This window comes from Hyaena hyaena, unplaced genomic scaffold (genome assembly GCF_003009895.1).
Source record: "Hyaena hyaena isolate Hyena2069 unplaced genomic scaffold, ASM300989v1 scaffold_332, whole genome shotgun sequence".
In the NCBI taxonomy this organism is placed as follows: Eukaryota; Metazoa; Chordata; class Mammalia; order Carnivora; family Hyaenidae; genus Hyaena; species Hyaena hyaena.
The window spans coordinates 477,950-502,306 of NW_024080964.1; the positions used below are offsets into that span (position 1 = coordinate 477,950).

Below are 24,357 nucleotides of genomic sequence, written 5' to 3' on the forward strand. Positions count from 1 at the left end.
CTGAAAAGAATTTTCAAATTCTTTCATTTTATAAATGAGAAAGAAACTAACAAATAAGATCACATGGCAAGTCATGTTTAAGAAGTGTACACAGGGGCAGCGGGGTGGCTTAGTGGGTTGAGCATCCGACTTTGGTTCAGATCATGATCTTACTGCTTGTGGGGTCAAGCCCTGCTTTGGGCTCTGTGCTGACAGCTCAGAGCCTAGAGCCTGCTTCTGAGTCTGTGTGTCTCCTTCTCTGTCTCTGTCTCTCTCTCTGCTCCTCCCCCATTCGTACTCTCTCTAAAAAATAAACATTAAGAAAAAAAGCTTGTACATATGTGTATGCTTTATAAAATCTCATAAGGTGGTATGTCTTACTGGTTTGGCTGTGTTGCCCATCTAACCTATTATTCTAGGTTATGAGACTTTTTTAAATGCATATCGTGAATTTTCCTTTCATCACCCCATCTAAGAATGACATCATGTCCAGTATGGATTTATCTAAAATTTGTATGACATTGTTAATTTAACTCGTCCACGTTGATGGTAGCCACATCTCTCTTTCGTTGTTGATCAACCTTGTCTGGTTTGTCCTTCCAGATACAAATATCCAAATTTATTAGGTTCTCTCCACTAAAGGAATACCTTCCTGTTATTCTTCAGGCTATCCCAAATTGTTTTTTGCTAGAGGCCTTTCTCTAGTATAAATCACAGAAGACCTTTAGCTCAGGGTCTCCCAGCTGCCAGTAACCTTAAAGTGACACTGTGCCAGCTTAATATGCCAGTAGGTGGTGGATTAGTTGGCTCAGGCTGCCACATCAGAATACCAGACCGGGTGGCTTAAACAGCAGAAATTAATTCCTCACAGCTCTAGAGGCTGGAAAGTCTCAAGTCAAGGTTTGGGCAAGGTAGGTTTCATTCTGAGACCTCTTTTCTTGGCTTATAGGTGGCTGCCATGTCACTGTGTGCTCACATGGCTTCTTCATGTTGCTCAGAGAGAGGAAGAGGAGGAAGGGGGAAGTGGAGAAAGTGTCGTCACACAGGGATAACAAGCTCCCTGGTGTCTCTTATAAGGGAACTAACCCTGTCAGCCATGGCCCCACCCTCATGACCTCATATAATTCTAATGACCTCTCCAAGGCCCCATTTCCAAATGCTATCGCACTGGAGATTAAAGCTTCAACCTATGAACTTGGAGGAGGAGGACACAAACATTAAGTCCATAACATAGAGCATATAGTGGCTAAGAAAATGAGCTCTGGAGTTGCATTGCCCTGAGTCTTACTAGTTATATATTAGTTATGGATTGAGTGAGTTACTCCTCTGTCACTCAGTTGTTTTTTGTTTTGTTTTTTATGTGTTAAATGGGGGATCTTAACCCCACTTATAACAATAGAGTTGTAAGGAATAAAATGAGTTCCTGCATGCAAAGCACTTGGTATAACAAGTATCCCTCAGTGTTAATGTTAAACAAAACAAGACTGATGATAATAATTATCTTCCTAATGATAATTAGTATTTTCTTTGCAATTTGGACAGTGACACATCGGACCAATATCCTTAAAGAGTAGTGCACAGTGACCATTAGAATGTTTTTCTTTAAAGGTAGACAACCTGGAATATAAGAAAATATGCATGGTTCTCTGAAAGTGCTCTTGTGAACTGAACATATGCCCATAAAAAAGGATTAAGCAAAAGTAATTATTTTATTCAAATGCATCTTTTTAATTTTAGGCTTGACTAGGGCAAATAACGTACCTATCTGAAAATGTGAATAAAAACTTTGGATGCCATGTTAACTGGGAAGAATACTATCTTAAGGTTACTTTGGTTTATGAAATTTCTTTAATATAAACATGTTATTGCCTCTTAAAAATGATAGCTTCTGTGGATATCATTTAATCATGTTTATAATGTATATGATAAATTCATCCAGATTAATGGTACTACTTTTTCCTTTCCGTCTTGGCTTTTTCCTTATAAAAGTTTTGTGTTAACTTATTACAGACTGAACCCTTGCCTGCTTCTCATATCTTTAGTCTTCTTCAGATTCTGTCTTTATTTCTGCTGAGGTTATATTCTATTTGTTTTTCAGATGAGACACTTTTTGCTCTTCCTGCTGCATCTGAGCCTGTGATACACTCCTCTGCAGGCAAGTTCTTTCTGCTAGCCTTTTATCTTCTGTATATTCTAACTTTAACTCTTTAGTTATATTAACTCTGTGCAGAGTGGACTGAGTTTACTAAAATTTAGCATGGTTCCAAGAATGTTTTCTATTGAAAAAGTTGAAATTTGCGTTTTATATACTATGTCCAAGAGAGAAATGGGCAGAACCTGATTAATAATTGGATATATGTAAGGAATTCTTGGACCCTTGATTTACATTTATATATTGATTAGTGCTTTTCTCCAAATACAGTTTACTTGCTTATAGCCGAAAGGCTTTCATAGAAATGAATGCCACTCTATGGCATTTAATTATTCAGTGCCTTTTCTATACTGTCACACCCTCTTCTAAAATTCTCTTGTCTTCCTCTAGTTAGAAGTAGCTTTTCTCAGTTGATTGTACTTGAGGCTTTTTTCCTGGGACTTGATGTATGTCTTTTCATAGCATGCAATTGCCTCTGTAGCCATGCACATTTTATTGACAATAGCTTTAATTCTTTCAGTAATGATTCAAGACTACTTGATTATTATTTATTGTTACTAACATTAAATTTTAGTTAACAGTAACTATCTACTAATCGTATTTTTAATCTGTCGTAAAACTTGCATTAACTCTGAGAACGCTGGCATTCTCTAACTTTCCTTTCTGTCCATGGTCACAGAAAAAATTATGGACTTGAAGGAGCAGCCAGGTAACACTGTTTCCACTGGTCAAGAGGATTTTCCATCTGTCCTGCTTGAAACTGCTGCTTCTCTTCCTTCTCTGTCTCCCCTCTCAGCTGCTTCTTTTAAAGAGCATGAATATCTTGGTAATTTACCAGCAGTATTACCCACTGAAGGAACGCTTCAAGAAACCTCAGCAGAAGCTTCTAAAGAGTTCACAGAGAAGGCAAAAAATCCATTTGTAGACAGAGATTTAACAGAGTTTTCACAATTGGAATACTCAGAGATGAGAGGATCATTCAGTGGCTCTCCAAAAGCAGAGTCTGCCATAATAGCAAGTCCTAGGGAAGAGAATAAGGATGAAAAAGAGGATTTAGTTAGTAATAACATCCTTCGTAATCAACAAGAGTTACCTGCAGCCCTTACTAAATCAGTTAAAGAAGAGGACAAAGTTATGCTTGCAGAAAAAACAAAGGATAGTTTTAATGAAAAGGGAATTGCAGCAGAAGCTCCTATGAGGGAAGAATATGCAGACTTCAAACCATTTGAGCGAGTATGGGACGTGAGAGATAGAAGCAAGCAAGATAGTGATATGTTGGCTGCTGAAGTTAAAATAGAGAGCAAGTTGGAGAGTAAAGTGGATAAGAAATGTTTTGCTGATAGCCTTGAGCCACCAAATCATGAAAAAGATAGTGAAAGCAGTAATGATGATACTTCTTTTCCCAGTACACCAGAAGCTGTAAAAGATGGTTCCGGAGCATATATCACATGTGCTCCCTTTAACCCGACAGCAACCGAAAACCTTTCAACAAACGTTTTTCCTTTGTTGGAAGATCAGACTTCAGAAAACAAGACAGATGAAAAAAAGATAGAAGAAAAAAAGGCCCAAATTGTAACAGAGAAGAATATTAGTACCAAAACATCAAATCCTTTCCTTGTAGCAACACAGGATTCTGAGACAGATTATGTCACAACAGATAATTTGTCCAAGGTGACTGAGGAAGCAGTGGCAAACGTGGCTGAAGGTCTGACCCCAGATTTAGTACAGGAAGCATGTGAAAGTGAATTGAATGAAGCTACAGGCACAAAGCTTGCTTTTGAAACAAAAATGGACTTGGTTCAAACATCAGAAGCTATGCAAGAGTCACTCTACCCTGTGGCACAGCTTTGCCCATCCTTTGAAGAATCGGAAGCTACTCCTTCACCAGTTTTGCCTGACATTGTTATGGAAGCACCATTAAATTCTGTAGTTCCTAGTGCTGGTGCTTCTGCAGCGCAGCCCAGTTCTTCACAATTAGAAGCTCCTTCTTCAGTTAATTACGAAAGCATGAAACCTGAGCTTGAAAATCCCCCACCATATGAAGACACCATGAATGTATCACTAAAAAAAGTATCAGGAATAAAGGAGGAAATTAAAGAGCCTGAAAGTATTAAGGTAGCTGTTCAAGAAACAGAAGCTCCTTATATATCTATTGCATGTGATTTAATTAAAGAAACAAAACTCCCTACTGAACCAACTTCAGATTTCTCTGATTACTCAGAAATAGCAAAAGTTGCAGAGCCAGTGCCTGATCATTCTGAGTTAGTTGAAGATTCCTCACCTGATTCTGAACCAGTTGACTTATTTAGTGATGATTCAATACCTGACATTCCACAAAAACAGGATGAAGCTGTGATACTTGTGAGAGAAAATCTCATTGAGACTTCATCCCAGTCAATGATAGAACCTGAAAATAAGGAAAAACTCAGTGCTTCACTACCACCTGAGGGGGGAAAGCCGTATTTGGAATCTTTTCAGCCCAGTTTAGACACTACAAAAGATATATTCTTACCCAATGAAGTTTCAGCATTGACCCAAAAGGAGAAAATTCCTTTGCAGGTGAAGGAGCTCAGTACTGCAGTTTATTCAGATGATGGCTTATTTGTTGCTAAGGAAGCAAAAATAAGAGAGAGTGAAACATTCTCAGATTCCTCTCCAATTGAGATTATAGATGAGTTCCCTACGTTTGTCAGTTCTAAAACTGATTCTTCTCCTAAATTAACCAGGGAATACACTGACCTAGAAGTATCCCACAAAAGTAAGATTGCTAATGTCCAGGATGAAACTGGGTCATTACCTTGCTCAGAGTTACCCCATGACCTTTCTTTCAAGAGTGTACAACCTAAAGATGAAGATAAAGTCCATGTCTCAGATGAACTCTCCAAAGATAGGTCTGATATTTCGAAGGTGCCCTTACTGCCTCCAGATGTCTCTGCTTTGGCCACTCAAACAGAAATAGGCAGTATAGTGAAACCCAAAGTTCTTGTGAAAGAAGCTGAGAAAAAAACCCCTTCTGATACAGAACAAGAGAACAGATCACCATCTGCTATATTTTCAGCAGAGCTGAGTAAAACTTCAGGTAATCAGTCCATACATTGTTTTGTACTTTATTGCTGGCTTTTGACCTATGGAATATTCCACTACATTTTGTGTGGTATATTACATTTATAATGTCTGATATATCACACTGATAAGAATTCTTTTCTACTGTCTCAAAAGTTTTAGTGCTTTTCTTTTTTTAGTCCCTCTTGCACTCACTGTTTGTCCCTTGCTCTTAACTTTATCCACACAATTACTTATTACTCCTATTTATATTGCACCGTGGAACTAGAAAATTTTATTAGAATTGGCTTCATGTGTTTCTTTCTTTTCTTTTCCTTTAGTATTTCCTCATAGCATGGAGGTCAAGAGATGTTAAAATAAAATATTTTCGGATGTATTTACTGTTGTTTTCCCACAAATTACTTGATTTTTAAATTGCTATGAAAGAACATTTCTGTAGCATGTCTTCAATATTTTAATATACTGCTATATTTGCCAGTAATAGGTATAGAGTCAGGCATATTGAGCAGTATTTTGTTGAAAAGTGTAAATTGAGATATGCTGTTACAAATTCTTCTGAAAGGTAGGGATTGTCATTTTTTTTCTTTTTGATGCTATATTTCTTACACACTTGATTTGTGTAAAGTGGTTTGCACCTGTGTTTCTTATTTGGCATTCTAATTTAGTTGTGTTTTCTATGTAAATGTGTAGTGATTACTCTTTATTTATTGAGTAAATAATATAAGTATAAGTATGTATACTTATATAATGGAGATGGGTAGTACTGGTGGCAGAGAGACCAGGTTAGAGGTTGTTGCTATAATTGAAGAAAGAGGAGATGATAAATATTAAGGCATTGGGATGAGCATGGAGACATAGGACCTGATGTTTCATTGCATATGGTCATGAAGGATAAGGGGAGAAGTTAGATATGAATCCAGGAATCCTGCGTTCCTTGTGTTTTCAAGTACACATGGCAGTATGAGAAACTGAGGTAGGGAACATTTGAGAATAAAGTGGGTTTAAGGAGAGAACATTAAAAATTCAGTTTTAAGTATTTTGATATTAAAGTATCTAAGAGATATCCAAGAAGCGGTGGATGTTGTACATATAAAGCTTTTGAGAGATCTTAGCTATATGTGTATATTTATCATGGGCTCAGAGATAGTAATTAAAGCCGCAGATATCAACTAGGGAGAGCCAAGAAAAGAAGTTTTAAAGATAGAAGAATTGTCTACATTATCAAATGTAGTTGATTAAGATAAGGATTGGGAACTTGTTAAAAAGGAGTCAAGGTGTTGGCATGACAATGCAGGTGGTGTAAGTGGGCAGGGCTAGGGGTGAGGAGTGAATGAGACTTGAGCAAATGGATACTGAATGGTAATTTTTGAGAAACTTGAGATCATGGAGAAAGACTGATAGCATGAATGAGGTAGAGGATAGACTTGAGGAAGAACCTTTTGTTTTTTTAAAGATAGGAATGAAAGTTTAAATAAAGGTGCTAGTAGTAAGTCAGGAGGGGATGGGATAAGATGAGATCCAGAATTCAGGTGGAGGAATTGGTATGTAGAAGAGGAACAGTTTTGGAAGACATTGTAATGAATGGAAGGGAAACTGTGGGTGTCAATACTGCTAGTTTTGTGGCTGGAAGTTGAGGGAAGTGTATGGTGGTTTATGTTCATTTTTTAAAGCAGTATGTTAGGTCATTTGCTGAGAATGGAATGGAACATGCTTGGGTGGAGGAGGTTTGACTAGGGAAACAGAGGCATTGTATTAGGAGTCCAGTCAGGGTTGGAGGTTGAATCCATACAAGTCTGTACAATAGAGTGACTTTTCTCTAACTATGCCCATCATCCTGGGTATAGGTTCAGGGAAGGCAAATGCTTATATTGATTCAAGCTTCTGTTTTGCTAGAGGTTCCAGTGAAAGGAGAATGAATCAAAGGAATTGAGGATAATAGTAAGAGAGTAGTTTGATGCGATGGACTGTGGCATCTAAGTTGAAGAATGTAAAGAAGAGAGCAGAGGGAGTTGATAGGTTTTTTTTTTTTCCTGAACCATTTGACAGTAAGTTATATACATTGTTTTATCCTTAAGTTCTTCAAAAAGGGCATGTTCTTACATAACCTCAGTACAGCTATTAACTTAATAAATTTACATTGATAAAGTACTTTTTCTAATCTACCATATGTATTCCAATGTGTCCGTTGTGACCTAATAATGTGTCCTGTATAAGTGTCCTCTACTACAGATCTACTATAGACAGTTCAGGGTCAAATTTTGCTTTTAGTTGTCATGTTGCTTTTGGCTCCTTTCATCTGTTACATTTCCAGTATTTATCTCTTACATTAACATTTTTGAAGAACTTAGACTCTTCCCCATTTCCCTTTTTAATAGAATGTTTTAATTTTACATTTGTCTGCTGTTTGTCAGAGATTAGATTGAGGTTTTGGATTCATGGCCAAAATGAAGATGTGTAGAACCCCTTACCCCTCTTAGGGTATCATATCTGAAGGTACCCACTGTTCATTAAGTCCCTCATTGATGAGGTTAATTTTTATCATCTGGTTAAGGTGGCCCCTCATTTCCTTACTATATAATTGCTTTCTTTCTTCTTCCCTTACAACTAATAAGGTCTGAGGAGTGACATTTCAAGACTACAGATATCCTGCTCCCCATCAGAATTCCCTCCTAGGTTTAGTGTCACTGTTTACCATTAAGGTTGCAAAATGATAATTTTTCAATTCCAACACTCCCTTCACATTTATCAGTCATCCCGTGGCATTCTACTGTTAGCCAGAGACCTCTTTTCTTATGATTTAGTTAGTTAATTACCAATATGGATTTATGAATTTCTCTTTTCCCCCTAATGGTTTATGATTCATTACTATGCTTAATCATTTTGTTTATAAATTGTCCCAGATTTAGAAAGGCCCTGTTCAGGTTGGCTCAAGGATGTGCAGCTGTCCTTTTATGGGGGGTGGAGAGAGAAGCTCTTCTGATTTTCTAGCCTAACAAAACATAGGCTCATCTTATGCCTGTTTTACCCCAGCCCTGAAATGAGCCATTTCTTGATGGATCCCTGATTGTTTTTAGTTGAGAATGGTATTGAAGGTCAAGAGTTGGATGCTAGTTGTATTCTTTATCTCTCTGAGGTCTTCCTATTTTAGCCTTTAGTGGACAGAGCTAGGAAATGCTTTCATACATACATAGACATAAACATAGTACATGTATGTACTTGTATTTGAAATCATGTGTTCACACAGATACCTCCCTCCAGTTCCACTCTACTTCCAGAGCATTGTTTCTTTCTTCCCTCATTTCATGTTTGTATATTCTTCTGTAGTGAGAGCCCTGGCAGCTAACACATTTACTCATTTGCTTAATCATTTAATATTTCTAAAATAGTTTTAGAATGTTTTCTAATGTCATTATAGTAAACACAAAAACACAATAAAAGAATTGAGGATTGTTTTGCAAGTGTACCGCCCAACCCTGCCCAAAATGGAATGTATATAGTCAAGTACAAGTTATTTGGATTAGTTACTCCTCCCTCTTCCTTCTCTCTTCCCCAACCTTCAGTGTGGTTATAATACTTATTTGGAAAAACAGAATAATTTGTTTCAGTTTGCTTTCAGGTTTAGGTTTTCTTTCTATTTAGGAGGTTTTTAAATTGAAAATTTTCAGACTGAGAAAAGCCAAATTTTTCTCATTTTACTTGGAAAGGGGAAATCTTCTAAACACATAGCACTTTGACATATTTAGTCTCTCATGAAAGAAGGAACCATTTTATGGATGACCACACCAATGTGTGGGACTTAGTCTTATTTCCCACAGTTACATAGCAAATTATATAGTAAGCACAATACTTTTGAACTTCTGTGTTCCAGACGTTGGGCTAACTTTCTTATTTATAATCTTAATTCCAGAAGGAAAATCTTTTTCCCAACAGGTGAAGAACTGGGATTCCAATCTAGGTTTTCTCCCCTTCTCAGTTGTTTTCCATTCTGGAGTGAGCAATTATTCTAAATTTTTGCAGCAACCAAGGTGCTGTGCTTTTATTACATACATGTTCTGTAGAAGCATTAACCAATGTTAAGACAGGTTTTAAAAGTCAAAGTGGGTTACCATGTGCATTTTCTCACGTGATTTTACCTATGTAGGGATATCAAGATGAAAGTAACACTTTTGCTTCCATGTGGAAACTGAATAAAGCTCTTGTGAACAGCTGCTATCTATGTTGTTGGTAGGCTAGTGGTAAAGAAAGGTGCTAATGTCTCATCCAAACCACTGAAATCTTTGCTTAAAGATGCCATTGCTTAGTATATGTTTGTTGGTTGCTTGGTTTGCCACTGATGCACAGAGTATTTTTAGCTCATAATTAGAGTATAGATTTTGTTTGGCTGACTCCTTGGAACTATTGGTGAGTGACGTGTAAACCACTAACAACGTGATAGTTTATTTTACTTAAAGTATGTGATATCTAAGTAGTATTCTCATAATAAAGGACTCATTAGAAGAGGCTCTTTTATCTAGGTAAAGAATTAAAAATTATCCTTTGCAGATTTATATATACTTCTTAAATGTGTTCATGAATAAGAGCTTTCTTTAGATAGTGTTTATAACTTAACATTTTTCTTACATTGATTTAGGAATTTACTATATGTAGCCTTTGAATTTCTCAGTAAATCACTACAGCTATTAAGGTTTCATATTTTGGTTAAAATATATCTTTAGTGAGCATATTTAGGACACTTTGATAATTACTAGTTGGACTTTGATTATGACACTGAGGTTAATCTGATAAAAGTAAGAAATTTAAGTACTCTGAAAAATTAACATGCTTAACCTAACAGATTGAGTAGAAATATCTTTGGCTGGGAATCTGTTAGTAAATATAGCTAAATTAGAAATGCACTGTTATTAATAAAAGAATCAATTTTATTTACTTCAACAAATATGACTTAAAGTTAAATTAATGAGGATTTATTTAGTGCTCACTATGGGCTGAGTACAGATCAAAAATAATTATGTTATATATACCATAAAAGTTGGGAAACATTAAATGTAGTGTGGTTGAAAGAACTTCATTTTGGTCTTAACAGACCTGAGTTCTAATCCTGGCTTTATCATGGATTATAGCTGTATGACCTTAAGCAAATGTTTGAGTTTAGTAGTCAGAATTTGTCTGAAGGACCTGCTGTCAGTAAAGTCAGACCAACAGTACATAAAACATTCTGCAGTAATACATGCTCACTGTACAAATTTGAGAAGTAGAGAAACTATTGAGATGAGAGAAAATTTGTCATCCTGTTGACCACACATAATAATTGTTAGTATTTTAGAATATATTCTTCTTGTCTATTTTCGATGCATATGGATCCTTTATGAATGGAGTGGAAAAAAAGTGTTTTAACAAATAGGGATCATAGTCTACACATTGTTTAAAGCTTTAAAAAATCAACAGCATCTTACATAATGCTGATATTTCCATGTCTTTATTCTGCTGCATGATTTTTTAATGCTTACTTTTCCTTAGTATTGTATGTAATTTAACTAGTTGGCTGCTATTGGATTTTTAGGCGGTTTCTAACTTTTTAATTTATAAGTAATGCTGCTATTAACCTATACTTAAATGTTTTACATATCTGAATTATTTTTCATAAATTACTAGAAATAAACCCTAGCTAAGTGGGTATGACCATTTTTTGGAGTTTTGGCAAAACTTGGCTGTCAGAAAAGTTGTACTAATTTTTCCCCCCTAAAAGAGTAAGAAAACACCCATTTCTCCACTGTTATCTACAGTTAATATTATTTATTTATTTTTAGATAGATAACAGTTCCACATTATACAAAATTCAAAGGACACAATGATAGTCTACTTCCTGTCAAAACTAGCAACCTCATCTCCTTCAGAGTCCTATGCTAGGAATTGTTTCTTAGATATCCTTCCAGACATTCTGTATTTGGCCTTAAAAAAGAAAAACCTTTACCACTTTAATAGGTTGAATTGCTGTCTTGCAGTTTTGATCTTTGATTGTTGGTAAAAGTAAATATGTTCCATGTATTTATTGGCTATTTTTATTTCATTTATGAATTGCCTGTTCATACCCTTTGCCCATTTTTAAATTCAGATGGTTATCTTTTTTCTGACTTTATGAGAACTCTTCGTACAAAGGACGTAAACTCCTGTTATGTTACAGTTTTTCAAACAATTTTTATTTTACTTTACATTTTAGTGGACATTTTTCAGTTTTCACGTAGGAAAATTATGTATGTATGTATTGTTTTATTTTTATATTCAATTCTTACCTATTTAAAATTGATTTTGAATACTGGTCAGAGGTCACTTTATCCCACATGCCTTCTTGGTGGTGAAGTTGTTTTTCTATTGCTGTCATATTCTGATCTCTAGTTCCTATTATCAGGCAGAAAGAGCCAGAAAATTAGGAACATAGTTTTTGTTGGATTGCATTCCCAGAATTAGACAATCTACTGTACTATGGGTGTTGGTGCCATCTAGTGTTGTATATAGAAAGTGAAGTCTATGGAATGTTCTATAATTGACCATGTAGAGTAAATTTCAGATGATAGAGAAATTTAGTGAATTGTGGATATTTGGTTTACATTAACAAATGACTTTATAAAAGGATTTTGACACATTGTATTGAATCAAACAAATGCTTGAATCATATTATTTTAAACATCATGGAATGACCTTTAAGATTCCCCTAAACCTGTTTACTTTAGTGAAAACTCAAAAGTTTTAAAACATCTGTCCAGAGCCTAGTGACTATTAATTTTTTAATTCCAAATTTAGAAATGTTTTGGATCTTTTGGAATTTGTATATTTCATTTAGATTGTAATACATGAAGCCAGCATTTATTTAGTTCTTACTGGATAGTATCACTTTCAATTTCTTTCTCTATGGACTTTCATATTCATTTTTAGCAGCTTATATGAAATTGTAGACTTTAAAATGTTCATTATTATTTTTTTTCCCCATTTGAACTTGTATTATCATTCATTTTCTAGACTAAAGTCTTTTGCCATGTCTTAAGATTCAGTTTTGTAGTTAATGTTGAACTGCTATAATTTAGTCCATAGAGGGCATTATATTACAGCATATGGTATTAAACAGCATTGTTTAATACCCTTCAGTAATGGGTTGTATGTGTAGTTTCATATTTTTGTATAGCTCAGAATAATTAAATTTTGAAGTGTTTAAAACTCCTGTGTAACTATAATTGTTTCTTTATTTAAAAAAAAAAAAAAAGAATCTTGTTCTCTCTTTCCAGAAAGTAGAAATACTTACTTTAGCTATTAAGAATTGTATACTAGCAATCCCCAACTAAGTAGCACTTTAAATCCAAATGACTACCTCTTTTTTCATTTATTTCCCTTGATTTCTAAATATTGTGAGGGGAACCCCAAACTTGAATTTTTCTGGGATTCAGAAGTAGAGGAAGGAAAGAAATGGAAAAGGAGGAATATCTTGGGAAAGCCAGCTGATGTGGACTTAATTGCTTATGTAATGCTGCCTATTCCAAAATAAAGTCTTGAGTCTGAAATCCTGCCACTTAGATACAAGCGACACACACATGCGTGTGCACGCACACGTACACACACACACAATTCATGAAAAGGTTATAGAGAAAGGAATTTTTTTAGTCTTTAGCACGAACTGATTTAATCATGATTTTCCTACTGGTGAATTTAAGTACACTAAGAAAATGAGATTTTTGATTTGAGATATGAGGAGAAGAGAAATTTAGGTAATTTTAGGGAATGATACTCTGGAAAGAAGGATTATGCTTGGGCAGGTTTTCACTTATTTTTGTCATGCTTGGAAAAGGTACTGGAGATGTGGATATTGAGGAGTGGGAAGTCGCCAAACATGAATTTTGAACAGTTTATTTCAAAAGTTCTATGTAAGGCTGATTTTGAGTTTTAAAAAGGAAAATGTCTTCCATCTTTCCACATATGCAGTAAGACTTAAAATTAGACTTCACTTTTATTTACTTGCATTGTAAATAAAGAAATCTTCTGTGGCCCCCTCCTTTGAAAGCCGTTACCTGTCCCAGATAATCAAAGTGCTGTTTTACAAGTTGGGATGTATCTGTTATGTTTGAAAATTGTCCTTGAAAGTATTCATTTTTTAAACCAAAATACTAAATATTTGAAGGAAAACAAAATAAATGAAGGCAAGTTTCTAACAGATTCATGTCCTTTATTGGTCTGTTATATTGGGATTTAATGTGTAGTAGGACCTATAAACTATCCCTATTCAAATTTTTCTGAGCTGGAGTATAGTAGAACTGTGTAGCGCAAAGTGTGTGTGCATGTGCGCGTGTGTGCACACACATGCTTGCACTTGTTTAGAAAGGTATTGGGTTAATCCCTAGAATTGAATGCCTTATTATATGTGCTTCTTTAGATGTGGTTTATGTATCTTGTCTCCTAACTAGTTTGACTATTATTTATAGCATAACAATAATGTTAAATAGGACTTACATAGGGTCTGCTTTTTGTCAGGCTATTTTCCTAAGCTCTTTCGCTTATGCTAACTCATTTCATCCTTACTATAAGCATAGTCCATATAGTTTTATGTTTTTAACAGATTTGTGTTATCATGTATTTATATTTAATCACTTTTTTACTTAGCTAACCAAACTTAAAATAACCTTTCAATACTTTTAAAGAAAGAAATGGGCAAATGTCACTGGATTTATAGGAGTTAGTTTTTCCCTGAACTGAATCCGAAGACAGGCTCCAGGCTCTGACCTAGCTGTCAGCACAGAGTCTGATGTGAGGCCTGAACTGAGGAATCATGAGATCATAGCCTGAGCCGAAGTCAGATCCTTAACCGACTGAGCCACCCAGGTGCCCCAAGTGTATTTAATGTTTAGATGAATGGTTATTATTATACATTCTTGCTCTCTGAGACTGTTTTTAAATATTTTGAGTCAAATCAGGTACCAGCAGACGTTACAAATATAAATGGTAAATACCTTTGTCTCAATTTTTTTTTCGCCTCTCTTTCTTATTTGTGTAATAATCTCTGACTTGAAAACTGTTTGGGTGCTATTTTTTGAGTGCTTTATTCTAATGCAAAAGCATTTACACATCTTCAGTTTCAAAGGGTTCATTGTTAGAAAATAAGTATTATGGAAATATTTTATACTTAATAGTTTGAGATTTCAAACTACTGTCTGGAGAAACCAGACTATGTTAGCCATGGTATGACTTAGCAACAGTGTTCTGAAATTATGCATAGGTCCATTGAATAAAATTTAAAGTTAGTTATAAACTTTTGAGTTTAGAATAGTAGACTCTCTTTAAAAATTACTTTGCTTTTTTATGTATGGAGTTAGAAATGCAGGTAGTGAAAGAACTGAGTCATTGACCAGGCTACTTATGATACTAAAGATTTTGCAGTTTTACAGCAAGTTCCAGAAAATATTATACCAATTTCGGTGTAGCTATATAGTCTTAAGAAGTATAGTACATAGGCTGCATATCTTATAATACTTAATTATATCACACATTTTAAAATATTTTAGCTGATTTGTCACTATATATTGCCTTTTGCTTGGTTAAACACTAGCATCAGATCAACCAGTTGTGGAACATTAGTAAAGACATAATATTCTGTACTGGAATGAATGCCAGTTTTATAAAGTTGAGCAAAAATTTCAGAAATTCTGTATATAGATTTGTTTTTGTATTAACAGTACAGTTCTGGTTTCGTCTTATGTCATTTTCCCAAGGCAAATGATATAATTAGCACACGAATATTTCTCTTCAAGCTTAAGAGTCTATTAATAGTGCCTGCAGAAAGGTTTAATAGATATTTATTGAAAGATTGAGTTGTAGCAGGTGATGATTAGGAATAAATGTAAGTCTGGATTTCCATGATTGTAAAAGAAGAAAAACTAGAGAACATTACGTTAGAAAGAGGAGACTGCCAAGATTGAATAAAACCTTTTTTTCTTTTGAAGTAGCATACATTGAGTAAACATTAATAATTTGATTTGGTGATTCTTCACTTATACCCTCATAAAAGTGCAAAATGCTGAGCCTTACGCTAAGCCTTAATAAACTTAAGAGAAAGTAAGAAGAGATTCAGCATTTCCCAGGATTGAAATTTAAGCTATTACCTTTCTTTGGATCAGTCCATTTTTATCTTATTAGGTAACTATTGATTTTAGAGTTTTAAGTGAAACTGAAAACCAGCAGCATAATTCACCCACCTATGAAAAGCAAAAATGTGCATATGGTTGAAAGTGCATTTTGCATACAATCAGTGGTTAACTCTGCCACAAGGATAACCTCTTTACTTTCCTTTATTTAGTAGCCCACCTCTCCCCCTGCAAAAGTAGCTCTCTGTAGTATGAGCAACAAGCAAAAGACTAGGACAATAAACACATAGGAAGAAGGCGATAGTGCCTGAGTATTAGTAGCCTAGTTACAGATTGTACTGCGTCAGACTGTTCCACACCCAGAAGACATCAGGTGACTTCAGTCCTGCTGCAGTTGTGCAGCAGAGACTGCAGACTTCGGTTAAGGAAACGGATATTTCATGTCTCACAGGGTAGATTTGTGCAGTTGCAGCTTTTCTGTTGGTATGCATAATTGATAATTGCATCTGGAGGGGGCAGATCGTGACAAGAGATGGACTGTCAGAAGAAAAATTGGAAGGATAAGGGTATATCTGCTTTCTAATCTTCTATTCAGTTTTTTATGTGACCAGTAATTTGTTTCTATGAATACGCTTTGTAATTTTGGATTGAAAATGAAGCCTATGAAAGGTTTAGGAGTAAAGGATTAAAACAGCTATTTGGTATGTGTTTTTATATTTGGTCGTGTATGAGGGAATGTCATGCTGTTCTGTTTCACTGGCATTTGATTTAGACTTCACAGTCCTATAGTTGATTAGGTTCTATTCTTTAACCTGCACGTTGTAAACAATATAGGTTTAACATATTTCATTTGTCACACGTTGGTGTGATAAATGTACATAGCTATCTTTGCATTACATAATGACATATTTTCTATGACTAAGTACTTTTTTTTTTTTTTAAAGCTGATTTGGTGTAGTTGAAATTCTATCCAAGATTTGTAGGTAGCAAGATACTGCATTTGCAATAAGCTTATTTCTTCTTGGGAAGTCTGATTAAACCTTTTAAGTCATTATCACTCACCTTTTAAGTAGATTGTATTTTCGTCTATCTTGAAATCATTAAAATGTATGCAAAGTAGTTTTAAGTGCCTGTCTATATTTAAGTCATTAACCTTTGTCCTTGTAGTAACCAATCAGTGATCTTGATCCCCTTTCCTCCCCCTTGAAAGCCCAGCAGATCCTTTCAAGTCTCAGTGGGTCATTGTGTAAGAATTTAAGCCCATAAGTGAAAATGTTGACTGTAATGAATATTTTAAATACATTTTATGTAGATGGTTAAATGTCCTGTGTTTTTTTTTTTTTTTTTTTAAAAGAGAAGGTGGTAGGCTATATATCTGACCACTCATAATAAATTGTTAAAAATTATTAGAGCTATTTTTAAGTAGTCGAAGTAGACATTACACACAGGTTTTTTTCTGGCCATACTCAAGTTTTATACTTTTTAAAAAATGTTATTTCCTTCTACGACAGAATTGATAGCAGGATTGGTGATAATGTTTCTAAAAGCAATATGTGGGGCTAATTACAGTAACGTTCATAACATCCTTTTAAAAATTGGTTCAATAAATAAATGTGGGGAAAAGGTGAGTTTGAGATTGAGTTCACATTCAGACATTAGAAAAATTTTATTAGTTATAATTTAAAGAATAGAAACTATACTGCTTTGGATTTTTACCTTTATGTTTTCTTTATATATGAATTTAAGGAAAAGTGATTTTTATTTCTTCATGCTTCTGACCATTAGCATTACAAAATGAAAGGTGAATTGATGCACTAGTTTTTGATAATTAAATTGATAGTAGTGATAACAGTATAATAAAACAAGCTTTAAAAATAAGGAAAAAGCTATATCAGGGCCCACTCTGCAGATATGAAGGTTCTGTATTAATCATTAACATCTTAGACTCATTTAATAACATTTTAAGTAATTTACTTGCTGAATTTAGGGATATTTTGAGACAGGAGAAATTAAGATCCATTATAGCCCATATTATGCCAGAGATTTATTTTGATTATTTTTAGGCACTCAATATAAAATCATATTTACTCATAGATATCTCTGGGAGCCTCATGTTGTAAATGGAATGGCCTAATATTTTAGTGCTTTTTTTTTTCCTTTTACTTGGTACCTATCTTTCTGATATATTGGTGAAGTTCTATTTTACTTATAATTTTAATGTTGTAGATTATAGATTACAATTTAAATGGAAATGACTGAGGAGGTGAAGCTGTCAAAGAATGCGTTTTTCCCTCATTTATGAGAAAATGAGCTTTTTTCATATTATGATCTGGTTTCAAATCTAGGATCTAGGTATATTTAAAAAAAAAATACTTAGGTCCATATTTTTTTCTGCTATTCCCTTCCCCATCGCAAGTGCTAGGGTTGAAATACAAGTCAGGCCTCCTGATGATGGTGAAGTAGAATAGTGTGACAGAAATGAGAGATACTCTGATTTCAGTGTTTTTAAAAAGTTTGTTTTGTTTTGTTTTTTGCTGATTAGTATTTAAGGCATTTTAGCTTTCAGGCTAAGGCCAATGTTAATAATTTGTATTGTTTTATATGTTTTTTATCTTTGATTTTCTATTCTTAGCAGCATACTTACATAACACATGGAATCCACATGGGCACTTGATTATTGAGGTTATATGGAAGGCATCTGTTAAGATTTTGAAGAGATTAAAATAGGATGGAATGAGTACGTTTTGAGGGTTGGGTAGGGTCGGAGAATGTGATATAACCTCTAAACAGTTTGGAATTTAAACAGTGAGTCGAGCTTTTTGGATAGAACAGAGTGCTTATAAGACAGTAGTTGAAAGGTAAGATTGATATGGTCAAAGAAAATAGAAGATTTGCAAGATCTAGGTCAGGTTTCCTCAGACCTCCCTGAAGATGAGAGAGAATCACATAATGATTGAATATTCAGAGTCCTGTGATTGTACTCAGACTCACTGAATCAGATTTGATAGAGGCAGGGTCTGGCAATCTGTATATTAAACATCTTTGTGTAATTAATGTTATAATCAGACAAATTTAGGAAATACTGATCTAGGTTTTTAAGTTTCTGGTCTGGTAATTTAATTTTGGCCAGAGTAAGGCACTTAGCCTTTTTGGCCTTGATTCAGTTTCCTCATTTGCATGATTTCTAGGCTTCCAGTTTTGAGGTTTTCTGGTTTTAGGAAAAGATACCCTGGGTCACATTGCAGAGGACATTAGCTTTTGGATTTTTATCATAAAGGAAATAAAGACCCTTTGGAAGTTTTAAAGTCAAGAATGATAAAATGATAACAGGTTTGAAAGACTGGTTTGGGGTGCTGTATAAGATAAATTTGAATACTTAGAGGCAGAAATTAGGATGACTTTGTTTGTGCCCAGATTTAAAGCAAATAGTGCCTGAGCTTTGCCTGAAATGGAAATGAAAAGGAAGTGACAGATTGAGAAACTTAAGCAAGTAATACTTGACATCTGACATAGATTTGTGGGACTAGAACGAGGGAGGTTTTCAAAGGACAATATGAGATCCAGTCAGGGTGAGACTGGCAGTGCCAGTGCTTTTTAGTGTCCATGGAAATAGGCAGAAATGATGCCAAGTTCAGTTTTAGCAGTTTCAAATTTGAAGTGACTCTAGAATTTCTCTGAAGTTCAGAGAATTAATGATAAAGATTAATGATCAGGATTAATGATAAAGAATTGGAAATTGAAATGGCTAAATACTACAGACAAGCTGTTTACTATGAAGATTGAGAAATGGTTGCAGACCCTGTGAATTTTAGAAACACATGCAACACACTGTCCATGGTTACTAATGCTTTTTCAGTTTGGCAGTTAACACGCTGTAGGCAACCTTTGAGAGAAGCTTCTGTAGGGTGGAGACAGACATGTTCCTAGCATTAAAATCCAATTTAATTATATCTTAAGACAGACTGCCTTTGGCCCATTTCTGGAGCACACTTCTTTGCAGAGGTTCTTATTGGCCCCCTAGTCTTTACTTCTGATAAACTACTTTCAGTGTCCTTGGAAGGTTTAATGTTACTCAGTATGTGGGTACAGTTTTTTTTAAGACTTTTTTTTAATGTTTGTTTTTGAGAGAGAGAGAGAGAAGGAGAATCCCAAGCAGGCTCTGCACCGTCATGTCAGCACAGAGCCCAACGTGGGGCTCGAACTCACGAACTGTGAGATCATGACCTGAGCCAAGATTTGGAGTTGGACGCTTAACCAACTAAGCCACCCATGCGCTCCAATATGTGGGTACAGCTATATGTGCATACGGACATTGAGGTAGAGAGGAGCATGAATCTTGCTGTGAGAAATAAATGCCTCACTTAACTCCTGTGAAAGCCGAAAGGTACCTTGGAAGGGAGCTTCAGCGTTAATCAATTTTGAGACCTGTTTTTGGGAGGAAGGCCCTTGCTTTCCATTCTAAATTTAGTTGAAACCCAATGTTTAGTCAGTCCTTGGATATTTCTTTTACATCTTGGTTTTGCAGCACAACACTATATATGTATATACATGGATATATATAGAGAAAGATATAGGTATATACATATTTGTTGTAAAAAATAAAGGTGTCTTAAAGACTAAAACTGTTCATTTATATGGAGTAGTTTTGTTTTGGTATATTAATTTAAGTGGTGTGTATATATGTTGGGGGGGTCATGGTAGTTTTGTTCTGTAATCTTTCACTAAATGGGGAAATATCTTTCATTTTAAAAATATTCTATATTGTTTTAATTGCTATTATATTCTAAGTATGTACAATTAATCCCATCTAGTTAAGTATTCAAGTTCCTCATGTTTTTGCACGTATAAACAATGCTAGAATGAATATAATTGAATATAAATCTTTGTTTTTATCCATGACTTTTCCAGATTGCTGGTTTATAGTATTTTGGCTTTTGGTTTATGATGCAAAATTGCCCTCCAGAAAGATGTACAAATTCTTATTATATTAAGATGGTACAAAATATTATACAAATGTATGAAAGTGTCTATCCTGAAACTTTGGCCATATGCATTTCTGATGATTTTAACTCTAAGATAGTCAGTTTTAGGTAGTTAAATCACTTGATGAGACCCGGGTTTATATTAAAAAGTAAATTTGCAAATGCTTTCCTCTATATGTGGTTTTTAAAGTCTTCTATGGATATGTAGTGGGAGCGTTGCTGGAAATATCCTGTTTTGTTTATTTATCCAAGTCTGGGTATTCCTAATTCCTCACCAAGACTCTTAACTGGTTTTCCCACTAAATCCTGTGTGTTGCAGCCAAGTTAATCTTCCTAAAGTGTGGCTATAATCATAGCACTTAAAGAATTTTTCTTTACTTTTCAAACTAAGTTCATACTGTCTATCTTGGACTTTCAAAAGGCATTCTGTCGTTTAGTCCTAACCATTATAATCCCATCTCTCATTGCTCTGTGGCTATAGAGCCATATTGAAGGACTTGTTCCCTAAATATGTTAGTTCTTTGCACTATCTTTTTTCTGTCTAGAATGCCCCTTCCCATTTCATTTTCGCAAGTCATACTTATCAAAGGCCCCATCTTCTTTGTGGTCTTTACTTATCCTCCATGTGGAGGTTCTCCAGTGTTCCTGCAAGCTGTGCAGAGTCAAGAAGACTGATTGATGAAGCCACCACTGTTTCTGCCTTTGTGGATTTTAAAGGCTAGAAAAAGGCAAGATATCTATATGTCTTATATAGATAGGTGTATAGATGTATATAGATATGTATCTAGATATATGTGTATATCTAGCCTGTGATATGGTGGCTTCATCACTGGGTTTCCTTGTTGATTCTATATACCTCAGTGACGTGAGAGGCTGAGAGCTGGGATGTTCAGCTAGGTTTTTTCCTGGCCTTGAACCCTATACACATATTCTTGAAAAATGAAGACAAGGCATCTTAATCATTTTTTATTTGGACTTCCTCATTTTATAGGTAAGGAAACCAAGAAAAGTAAAGAGATTAAATTATTCAGGACCACATAGCTGATGGCACGGGGCTTTTGTTTTTATTTTACAATTTCTATTTGTACTTGAACGACTGAAGATTGAAAAATACAAATCGACCCATGTTTTGATTTTTGTTCATTTAATAATCTGTGTCATCTTATTGAACACGGTGTATCTTTCTCTTTTGTATGGTCTTCACTCTGCAATAAAATAGGCAGTAATCTTTTACACCAGCAGTGAAAGAGGGTAGGTGGTTAGTTGTTGAGTATTGTCAAAATGTTAAGCCTCGTGGGGATTCTGTGAGCCAGGAGTATAGTTTCTCTTTGTCCTTAAGGATTGGATTACATGCTTGAATGTAGGAAAAATACTTAAAGCGTTGAATAGAATTCTTACTCTGATATCTAGATATCCTCTAGGTTCCCTTGTTATTTATTTAGTTTATCTCATCTCATGCTAAAATTTAGGCTAAATTGTTATTAAATTTAATTTAGCCAGTGTTTCTCTTTGCATCTTTGAAGTAGTATTCTGAGACCAAATTTTTTGTTTTTCTGCTTCATCATGGATAATGCTGACTTTTGTTACTGGTGTGTGTGTGTGTGTGTGTGTGTGTGAGAGAGAGAGAGAGAGAGAGAGAGCGAGAGAGAGAGAGAGAGAAATAGCTTTCACGTTTCAGTCCAGTCACCATTAGACATTTGTGTTAGTATTGATAGACAGTAAAATACTGTTGTCTCTTCTAAAATACTATATCCCCACCATCTGATTCTGTATAGCATTTACTTGAGCTCAGAGCAACTTAAAAATTAAAAATTAGCAAATAATAATGATATCCCTGCAGGTCCATTGTTAAGAGTTGGGCATTGACCTAGATTCAGGAATTTCTACTCTCATACTACAGATTTGTAAAATTATGATTTTCATAAGAATAAGAGGAATTATAGCTGTTCTTTGTTGTATGCTCCCATTGTATATTTTCCCTACCTAAATGAAAATAAACTAAAATAATGTAAAATATGTTATTCTGGTCTCTTTTAGTATTCTGATGTGAATACTACCTACTTTAATCATCGTACTAACCAGCTGTTTATTCAGTGAGCATTTATATTCAATGTGAATATGATAGGTATAAAGTACAGATCTTACTTGACTTATGATGGGGTTACATCTTGATAAACACATTATAAACTGAAAATACTGTAAGTTGACAATACACTTAGTACACTTAACCTACTGACCATCACAGCTTAACCTGGCCTACTTTATTATTATTTTTTACTGTTTAATAATTGACTTTTATTTTTAAATTTATTTATTGTTTAATTTACATCCAAGTTAGTATATGGTGCAACAATGATTTCAGGAGTAGATTCCTTATTGCCCCTTACCCATTTAGCCAATCCCCCCTCCCATAACCCCTCCAGCAACCCTCTGTTCTTGGTATTTAAGTCTTTTATGTTTTGTCTCCCTCCCTGGTTTTCATATTATTTTTGCTTCCCTTCCCTTATGTTCATCTGTTTTGTAATTTAAATTCCTCATATGAGTGAAATCCTATGGTATTTGTCTTTCTCTGACTAAATTCACTTAGCATAATACTCTCCTGTTGCATCCACGTAGTTGCAAATGGCAAGATTTCATTCTTTTTGATTGCTGAGTAATACTCCATTGCATGTATGTACCACATCTTCTTTGTCCATTCATCCATTGATGGACATACAGGCTCTTTCCATACTTTGGCTATTGTCGATAGCACTCCTGTAAACATTGGGGTGTGGTGTCCCTTCAAAACAGCACACCTGGATCCCTTGGATAAATACCTAGTAGTGTAGTCACTGGGTTGTAGGGTAGTTCTATTTTTAATTTTTGAGGAACATCCATACCGTTTTCCAGAGTGCCTAGTCTACTTTAAACGTGCTCAGAATATTTACATTAGCCAACAGTTGGGCAAAATGATCCAACACAAAGCCTCTTTTATAATAAAGTGTTGGATATCCCATGTAATTTATTGAATACTGTACTGAAAGTGAAACACAGATTGTATAAGTTGCTTAACCTCATGATCCCGTGATTGACTGGAAGTTGGAGCTCACTGCCGCTGCCCAGCATCACGTGAAACTATCAGAATTCGGAGTATGGTGTCTACTGAATATGTATCACTTTCGCACCATCCAAGGTAGAACCATCTAAGTCGGGGACTATTTAAATATCACTGGTTTACCTACTACTGAAGTTCATTTTCTTTCTTTGTACTAATAATTTGCTTTGAGTCCCCTTCCCCATTCCAGTCTGTTCAGATTTTCAAGTTTCTAGAGTTAGGGAATGGTATGTTTTCCATTTAGTTTATTAGTAGAAAATAGAATTTTGAGTGGTGATTTCCTATTCCTAAGGTTTGGTTCCTATTTCTTGTAATGTTGTAATGCTCAGATGCCAACAAGAAATAAAATTTAAACTATATTAAACTATGCATTGAACCAGTGTCTGTTTTAATTTTACGTTTAAATTTGTGTACATCTTGATCAATTCTAGTAATTTAAAATAATAACTGCATGCTTACCAAAATTTACCAGAACTCAGGCTTTTTATAGGAAGAGTCCTTACTTTAACATCCTTTACAACTGAGAATTGTTCAAGTTTGTGCAGGTGGGAAGAATCCCTGGTTAGGAATACGTATATTTAACATACTCAGAGAGAAGATATTTATTTAGCTTGCCTTAGAGAAAATGGAATTAGCTATATAAATTTTCCTGTAGAATATTATCATGGTTCAGAGAAATTTAAAGTGGGAAGTTAGAATTCTTTTCTGCTGTATTTTTTTTCCTTTTAGTAAAGCTAGAAATAGAATGTGGGATTAGAGAAATTGGCGAAAGATACACGAACCAATTAAGTAAATTGGTGAATTTAACTTACAAATGAGGCCTGTAAGAATACTGACATATTCCTTTAAATACAAGCTGCGGTATGGTGGAAAAAGTGAGACTTTCATGGTCAGAGGTGAATTTCAGTCTATGACCTTACATAATAAAATTAATACTTCTAAGCATCAACTGCTTCATGTGTAAAA

The 24,357-nt window shown here is 34.8% G+C and overlaps 1 protein-coding gene across 4 annotated transcripts in view; it reads left to right on the forward strand.

Moving 5' to 3' along the window:
- Window positions 1–24,357, forward strand: part of RTN4 (reticulon 4) — a 71,998-nt gene that overhangs the window by 19,910 nt on the left and 27,731 nt on the right. Inside the window, exons 2-3 of one of the 4 annotated variants that reach the window (XM_039249208.1) lie at window positions 2,078–2,134; window positions 2,811–5,210. The exons of 1 other annotated variant lie outside the window; for it this stretch is intronic. In XM_039249208.1, the coding sequence (XP_039105139.1) occupies window positions 2,078–2,134; window positions 2,811–5,210 (2,457 nt within the window). Of the gene's footprint in view, window positions 1–2,077; window positions 2,135–2,810; window positions 5,211–15,686; window positions 15,882–24,357 lie in introns of those variants that run through there. 2 more of the 4 variants (XM_039249209.1, XM_039249211.1) reach the window with 2 other exon arrangements.